Consider the following 8,320-nt stretch of genomic DNA (forward strand, 5'->3'; position numbering starts at 1 on the left):
CGTTATCACACACACATATTAAGACAGTTACTCCGCCACTCGCTAGATGATGCTGCAGCCCAGTTTCATCCGAGAAACCGAGCAGCTTCTTGCAGGGAAATGCAGGAGACGAAATCCGATCCATCCAACAATCACTCCGTTGTCCTCTGCCTGTGTTAATGTGACGTTTATTTGCGCTTGCAAGATATTTACTCTCAGTACATACACACTCTCTTAGGGACAAACTTAATACGGTATGTAAAATCTTTGTTTGTGTGTCATTAGCCGCATCATCGGGTAACCTCCTCATTGTGAAGGGCGAAGGCCTGCGGAACAATACAGCTGATTTGTGGCTAGGCTACTGTATTTCTGGTTTCAGATTTGCATGTTGCATTATGAGCCGTCTGTTTTGGCCAGTTCATCCAGATGAGCTTTGGCGCTATCGCTCTCTGACCTGCAGGTACGTAGGCCCAAATTACAGTACGACCAGTCAATGAAAATATAGCTGATTGTATTTAAGCAATATTACACGGGGGGATGTGTCCTAGTGTCATCTGTGGCACTCCACGGATGCTTACGGACCACTGTAATATTGCGATCATAAAAACTATTACCAACGAATGAAATACCTAAAAACGTTCTAATGTTGTAGGGCTATTGGCTCTTAAAATGTACATTTTCGCTAGTTTTACCTCCGTTTCCATGGAAACACGTGGGGTATGACTAATAACTGGAAAAGAACCGGTCACGTCATTAGACTCGAATATGTAATGAAACCTACTTCACTACTCCAGCAAGTAAGCCAACCCTTAGTAACGGCCTAGCAACAGAATCCCTAGCTTAGCCTTGAGCTAATGTTAGTGCTTTGTATTGCTCCTGGGATTTTCCAAACTGGATAAGTAGGGCATAGACATGAAGTTGCTTAGCTACTTCTGTCTTGGTATAACTGAGATATCTGCAGAAAAGAAAATCATTCTTCTAAGGAAAAAAATAGCTAATACATTTGCGAACTTCACATTTATTAAGCTAACGTTAGGCTACACACCGGCCAAGCTTCAACTCTAAGACGTTGTTTACAATGTTTAGGCTGCCCATTTAGGTGACCTTTCGGGACAATATCAATAACCTAAACGCTGGATGTGCAGACTTAGTTTTATGACAAAATGTCTTTTAAATGGACGAATATAATTTTCATGGCACAATTCAATTGGGATAAAAAAATGAATAATGATATTAGAATAGTATTTTTCGTGATGAGTTAAGGTGTGCTGTCATGCTGATTTGACTATGTTCTTAATGTCAGCCCATCAGATTGCTTGACATGTATAATCTCAGCTACACCACTGTGAACCTTAACAAACATGCATTCATCACTTTCAGATGTCTCAAAGAATGAACCCCCCTCCCCTACCGCACTGCTTGTAGATAGCACCATGCTGGATAAAACCAGTGACAACGGCGAACAGACTGGGCACTGCTCAGACTGTGGATGCAGCTTCAGCCTACCACAAGTTGACTCTGACCCTGATTCAGCCAACACTTCTGCCTCTCCTGTACAGCAGCATGTGCACAAAGCAGACAGTCCTTCCAAATGTCCTTCCTGCCAGGCCGGCAGCAGCCTCCCTAATGGTCGACGTCCACACCGCCGCATCCGCCTGGATCCCCACAGTTGCAGTCTGTGCACCAAGACTTTCATCTCCTCTGCTCACCTGGCCCTCCACCTCGCCTCCCACAACAAGGAGAGGAAATACAGATGTAATACCTGTGGCAAGTACTTCCATCAGTCGTCCCACCTGATGGCACACAAGATAATCCACAGTGGGGACAGGCCATATAAATGCCCAGATTGCGGCAAGTCCTTTGTCCGTGCCTCACATCTGGCGACCCACCGTCGGCTTCACACAGGCGAGAAGCCCTTCAAGTGCACATTCTGCGACAAGTCGTTCACACAGAAGGCCGGGCTCCTGGCGCATGTCCGTCTACACACAGGGGAGCGGCCATACAAGTGTGAGCATTGTGGCGAGGGTTTTCGCTCTTTGCCCCTCCTGCTCTCTCACAAGGCTGCTGAGGCGTCTGGCCATTCAAAATCAGCTTCAACACCAATGCCCACCCAGCCCCAGAAGACACAAAGTAGCTCTGAGGATCTAAAATGTGGCGTCTGCTGCCGCACCTTTGTACGTTCATCATACATCAGGCTGCACATACGACTCGACAAGGGACATCGGCCTTATCACTGTAAAGTTTGCAACAAGACCTTTGTAAAGCTGGATACGTTTGTGAACCACTGTGATAAACACTTGAGGCAGAAAAGGGATAAAAGCAAGGAGGTTAAAGAGAAAGTTGTTAAACCGCCCCTGTTTGTCCCAACCTCCAGGCCTTCGTCTCCTGAGTCCACTCAGCGTTTAACTTCAGAGGTCAACACACGCTCCAGAGCAAAAGCAAAGAGTAAAACGGAGCCATGACCACAAGTACACCCACTGCCACAAAAACCAAGAAATGTGTCATAACAGTCCTGCCACAGCACTTAACAAATGCAGGGCAGTAGTGGTGTGTTTAATGTCATTTTTTTTTTGCTACCAACAGAACAAATGAAAGGTTTAATGTTTACAAATGATCAGACAAAGAGCAAATTTGAAGTTGAATAAATCCAACAAATACTGCTACGTGATTTTTATAAATGAGTTTACTAATTGCACAATTATTTAATTTTATTGTGAATTATTATCACCGAAGGTTCTCCAAAATTGTTTTTAAGGCATATTTCTAGCTAGCAAGGCTTATTTATAACTACCATTTCAGTGGAGTACATTGTTTACTCTAATGTTTGAACTTAGAAAAAAGGAATATCTGTAACCACTATAAATTCATGGTTAATCTGTTATTTTCTTGAATCCATACAAGCCTAGTGCCATGTGTAGCACTCGTACTAAGTACAACAATGTACATAAATGAGATGTCTAATGTTAAACAATATGCACAGTAAAAATAAACATAAAAGCAGAATGTGGAGGACTGAATCATGTCTTTTGTTGCACCTTAAGGACACATATCTGTAAAAAAAATGTTCAAGCTATCAACACTATTCTATAAAGCATCTTTTCCCACCTAGACCAGTGAGCATTCATGTAGAAATTTCAATATGGCAGCACAGTTCATTCGCAACATGCAAGTTCACATGCAACTTCCTCTCAAACATCCTGGTGTGTTGCATCACCTGAGCCTGCAGTTATCACTATTGGATTGCAAGTCCTGGCAGATGAGCCTCCTCCTCTGTCATTTCATTATAAAATAACAGATCACTTTAGGTCAGCAGCAATTCCTCCCTGACCCTAAACTCAAGAGGAAGTGCGCTCAACTGTTTTTCTGTGGATCACCACTGCTGAAGGACAGTCTGTCACCTCCACATGGGGAAACTCTTTGTCCCAACCTATAGACAGAGAGAAAATACAAGTGAGCAACAATAAGAACACCATTTGCAAGTTAAAGGATAAGTTAAGTTAAAGTCATTATTTACACCATCATCACATGGCAAAGCTCATATACCCATTTGAGCTGCTGTGCATGCTTTTGGCTCAGTAGTTACGTAAAAATTTAGATCGTACAAGGGTTTACATAACGTCTTTTCAAATCATTTTAGGGCTTTCAGAAACTTGCATTACACTGAATCGGGTGTATGAAGCCAACTGCTATTTATTTCCATCTGTTTATTTACGTTTCAAAACGAGTCCCCATCTACTTCAGTTGTTTAGTAGAATGCTGCAACTCTGTTTTACTTTGAAGCCCCAGGAACATTCTGTGGACCACATCTTAATCTGTTTCTTCATCAACATGGGGGGTTGGATAAGGTGGAATTTTTATATATGGGTCAGCTCTTCCTTTAAAAGACAGGTCAAAGTCAGGACTCTTGGGAGGCTAATGTATGTCACATTGTATGAGCGTCAGAAATGTAACCTTAACGGTATAAAAGACAATAAACATTCTATCACCACTTTAATAAAAACAAGTGAAAGGTGAAGTTTGCCTGGCAGTTGTCTGTGTCCTCTGTGCTGCCGTTAATGCTCCAGTGCAAGGTAACAGTCATGTGGCGTCTCCACACAGGGTTCCTGCAGAGGACAATGGTTCCGGTGATGGAGTCTCCAGCACACACGCTAACTGGCCTGTCTAGCATGAACAGAGTCTGCTTCCAGTGTGTCGGGCTGAAAATAAAACAATCTTATTTATATTGTCAAGCACTGCAGTTTTTACCATTTTGACTAAGAGTATTATAATGTTATTTGCAGGTTATAACACACAGAGAGATGGCCTCAGACATTGATTCTTGTCTTGACCACTCACAATTTTTTTATTGGCTGTTAGAAATTGCCCTAAGGGCTCAGGAGCACTGTGTTAATGAATAAACTGTCTTAACTGCACAACTGAGTAATGTTTTATGTGTTTTACTCTGAGTTAGGTCCGGTGTTTAGCTCCACTGTTGCGCCTCCTGCCTCCAGGCTCTTGAAATGAACAGTGAACCAGGCGGTGAATCCATGGAAAACACCAGACTTCTCCACACAAAAATGAAACTGACCCTTTATTTCCTGGGGAATGAAACAGCAGTTCTGTTAGCTGTCAAGGTCTTTCATGGCATGGTACAAACCCACACATCCATAAACAAATCCACACACTCTACCTCCAGGTCTTTTACTTGCAGAGTGTACATGTCCAGGAGTATTACATCACAGGGGACAGTGAGGCAGTCATTGGGCTCAATGAGGTGACTGAACTTGGGCTTGGCGAAGAACTCCTGCTGTGCCAGGGGCCTGCAGAAATGAAATGTAAATCAAATTAAATTACCACCACAGATAATATCTTGTATGACTAGAGGGAAAGTACAAATCAAATTTATGCCCACATTAGATGACTATGATAAAGAATCAGAGGTAAAATTAAAAAGTATGGGTTTCTGCAAGTGTACACCTTAATTATCTTAATATCCTTTAGTTGTTGAATGACCTCTGTTCCTCTTCATGTTTGCAGTTTTCTGTGTTTGACATGTATACCTCAAGAAAGGTCAACTTTAGTAGTTTCAGGGCAACATAAGGCAACTTACAGATAAACAAACATGCCAGTTAGTTGCTGCCTGAGGTGGTTGATCAGTCACACTGGATCTAGTTTGAAAACACAGTTACTATGTGCATAGTGAAGAATGCATGTACAAAATAAAGAAGGATGGGTTTTTATAGCAATATACTGTACCCAGGATCGCCATGTTGATGACATACAGTACAGTATCGTGGCTTCAGGAGTCATCACATACAGTTTAAAAAGTACTTTTGTGACCAATAAATTTCTTGCTGAAAGTCAACATTACATCTGACCAATTTGACTTTAATTACACTTTAAGTTAAAGGTCTAATGAGGTTGCCATAAATGTGGCTTCTACTCGTGATCATGATCCCACCAAAGTTAATAACACACAAAGTATCACTACTTGGAATCACAGATTAATATACTGACTGTTTAAACTTACCATCTGAGTTCAAGATCTTTCAAAATTTCTCCTAAAAATTCTTTAGTAATACTCCAACCCTGAAAATATAGAGAGAAGCTGACTAATGGTTCTTACTGAAGAGGAGTGAAGTCCAGACCATAGGGCCGCTCCCAGAATGCCATTTTCTCTGCATAATAGCTGTTGGCCTGACACGGCACCAGGGTGAGGGCTGCAGATGAGGGCCACATAACGCCGCCGTCCTTAAGCCAGCGGTCCCTGGCCAGCAGAACTGACTCCACCATGAACTCAAACTAGACCAGAGGAAGGAATACTGACACATGATGGGATCCAATAAAACTGTAATACTACTGAGATAAGTCAATTTAAAAATGAAAAACTTCAAGTAATTGACAGTGTCATTATTACCAGCAGGCAGTTACCCATCCACTCAGACACCAGGACGTCCACCTGCTCAGGCAGCTCGATCTCCTCAGCTCGTCCCTGGAGCACCGTGACCACCTCCTCACAGCTGTTCTGCTTCACCAGCTGTCTGGTGTACTCTGCCATAGAGCTTGCCTCCACAGCATACACCTACAACACCACAATAACTTCAGTTCACGCCATGCTGTTTATCATATGTAAAAACACTCCTTGTCCAGCAGATGGGAGTGTAAGTTCACTAATAATCGATCTATTGTCCAGCTATAAGTAAAATAAGTACTTTGGTATAAATACAGAGAATCTGCTCTTCTCACTGACTATTCTCTGGATTTCCTGACTATTTTTGTCAGAAATTCATTATCATTTGAGATTTACTCAGAGCTTTGAACAGTATCAGAAATGCCTGGGTAAAATCTCAGGTATGAATATTTTCATGATATCTGAGTGTTTCTTTTTTACACTTCAAAGTAGGTCTTCAGGAGTACTGCTACATGTGTGGAAAAAAAGCTGTATAAAGTCTCTTGTGGCTCCAGAGGGAGCAGTGCAAAGTTTTCAAAGTGTTTGTTAAGTCAGAAAACTACGACTTTGAAAATGTGAAGAGATCCGGGGGCAATGTGTGAGGAAGAATTGAGGCTATCAGACCTCTGTCACTCCAGGCTACATTACCCACAACTAGGATAACACATTTACTATTTACTACTACTATTTTGATAATCAATTAATTGTTCTGGCCATTTTTCAAACAGAAGTGTTTTTTCTGGTTGCAACATCTTAACTGTCAGAATTCACTGATGTTCTTCAGCATTTGTGATTGTAAATGAAGAGTGTTTGGGTTTTGGACTGTTCAATTACTAGTGGAAATAATTATAACCAAATAATGAAGGTAACCATACATATCCAAGTGTAACACTTTTATTTCATAGGTATAGTGCTTGCACACGCTACATGCAGGAAATAGAAAGCTCCAAATAATTTAAAAATCAATGGATAAACTTGCCAACAGATGACCCCCTCAAATATTATTGGATCAGAGCCATGTTCCTATAAGGTCTCAGTCCCTCAACTGTCTCCAGGGTGCAAAACCAGCAACCTGTTTGTTTGTGTTAAATCGCCTCAATGTTTGTGTAACTTCCCCACCAGCCATAAAATTGACATTACCCCTGAGGGTTGAGCCAGCTGAGCGCAGAACAGGCTGATAATGCCAGTCCCACAGCCGAGATCCATCACCACCTTATTCCTCAGAGAGGCACTGTTGCTGAGGACAACCTGCCGGTACGCTTCAGTGCGGCTCTTATCTGACAGCATCTCCAAGTGAAGCCTCTATATGATGAAAAAAAAAAGTTAAGACACTTCCTGTCATCACGATGACATAGATAGTTTTGCAGATATACTTTCATGATATGTTTTCCTTACCTTCCAGCCAGCCATAACAGTCACTATGCATACACTGAAAACCTGTTTGAGAGGTAGTCACGGCCCAATCACAGTTAATTTTTTGCCCCAATAACAGTAAACATTACTATAGTCGTACCTAATGGGGATCCAAACAACCAGTAAACAAATACCTTCGTGCAGGCATTGTGCAGGCTCTCTGAACTACCCAAAGTTGTCCTCAGACACGGCACCACATGTATTGTGCAGCATCTGTATTACATTATAAGAGGAATGTAACTTGGGCAAAATAAATATGTTTGTTGTGATGGAGTCAGGCCTCTGCATGTTCATGTTTATAGCTGCCAACCTAAAATATATGGCTGTGTACCTGGAGGGCTGCAGGTGCTTTAAATTGTCAGCATGTGCAACTTGCAGGTAGTTCAGCTGTGAAATGCAGAATATAATGATCCTTTAAAGTTTCTAACCAGTGTGCCATAACTGCCGAAGTATTCTTCATCTTGCCATGGGTCCTCCAGGGAGGTGTCCTCCTCCTCAGCAGCATCCTGTCGCAGGTAGCCTGCAGGGACATAACCTATGACTCCCTGCAGCTCTGCCCACCACCACTCTGGTGAAGGCTTGGCATGGACGAGCAGCGCGTCCCCGCTGCTGAAACTGAGCTGCGGGACGAAAACGGCACAGTTAGAGACATATCTGATGAAAGTGTGCCGTTACTTGTCTACCTGAGGTCTGTGTGGGTCTCTAACCTGGTCGCTGCCACTTCCAGTGAAATTAGACACAGCAACATATTCTTCCGGAAATGTATCATCCTCATCCTCCTCTTTCTCTGCCTGCATGTCCGCCGGCGGTGGTTTCGACTCGACTGCTATGTGATTTTATTGTGAAAAACAACTTAAACCTTTTTTTTATTAGATAGCAGAACAGTAAAGTAATAGTAGTGATCGTAAATAAAAAACTGTGTGCTACAGTGAAAATGAGCGGTAAAAACCACAACACATCAAGTGGCGTGAATATCACGAGTACTTCCGGTTTTGACGT

The 8,320-nt window shown here is 42.3% G+C and overlaps 2 protein-coding genes across 4 annotated transcripts; one reads left to right on the forward strand and one right to left on the reverse strand.

Moving 5' to 3' along the window:
* The first annotated feature begins 59 nt into the window (after positions 1–59).
* On the forward strand, positions 60–2,986 carry LOC119025520 (zinc finger protein 525). Of its 2 annotated transcripts, XM_037109142.1 has the most exons (3): positions 60–233; positions 359–439; positions 1,360–2,986. In XM_037109142.1, the coding sequence occupies exon 3, from the start codon at positions 1,413–1,415 to the stop codon at positions 2,439–2,441; it is 1,029 nt and encodes a 342-aa protein (XP_036965037.1). In that variant the 5' UTR covers positions 60–233; positions 359–439; positions 1,360–1,412; the 3' UTR covers positions 2,442–2,986. The 2 variants fall into 2 exon arrangements, with proteins under 2 accessions (XP_036965037.1, XP_036965036.1); XM_037109141.1 differs by lacking the exon at positions 359–439 and having other exon boundaries at positions 62–233.
* prmt2 (protein arginine methyltransferase 2) lies at positions 2,645–8,320 on the reverse strand. Of its 2 annotated transcripts, none has more exons than XM_037109140.1 (9): positions 8,029–8,320; positions 7,750–7,941; positions 7,049–7,210; positions 5,876–6,040; positions 5,585–5,760; positions 4,649–4,778; positions 4,420–4,556; positions 4,001–4,082; positions 2,645–3,406 (listed from the first exon to the last, which is right to left on the reverse strand). In XM_037109140.1, the coding sequence occupies exons 1-9, from the start codon at positions 8,116–8,118 to the stop codon at positions 3,374–3,376; spliced, it is 1,167 nt and encodes a 388-aa protein (XP_036965035.1). In that variant the 5' UTR covers positions 8,119–8,320; the 3' UTR covers positions 2,645–3,373. The 2 variants fall into 2 exon arrangements, with proteins under 2 accessions (XP_036965035.1, XP_036965034.1); XM_037109139.1 differs by having other exon boundaries at positions 4,001–4,175; positions 8,029–8,317.

The sequence above is a fragment of the Acanthopagrus latus genome, chromosome 9, assembly GCF_904848185.1.
Source record: "Acanthopagrus latus isolate v.2019 chromosome 9, fAcaLat1.1, whole genome shotgun sequence".
NCBI lineage: Eukaryota > Metazoa > Chordata > Actinopteri > Spariformes > Sparidae > Acanthopagrus > Acanthopagrus latus.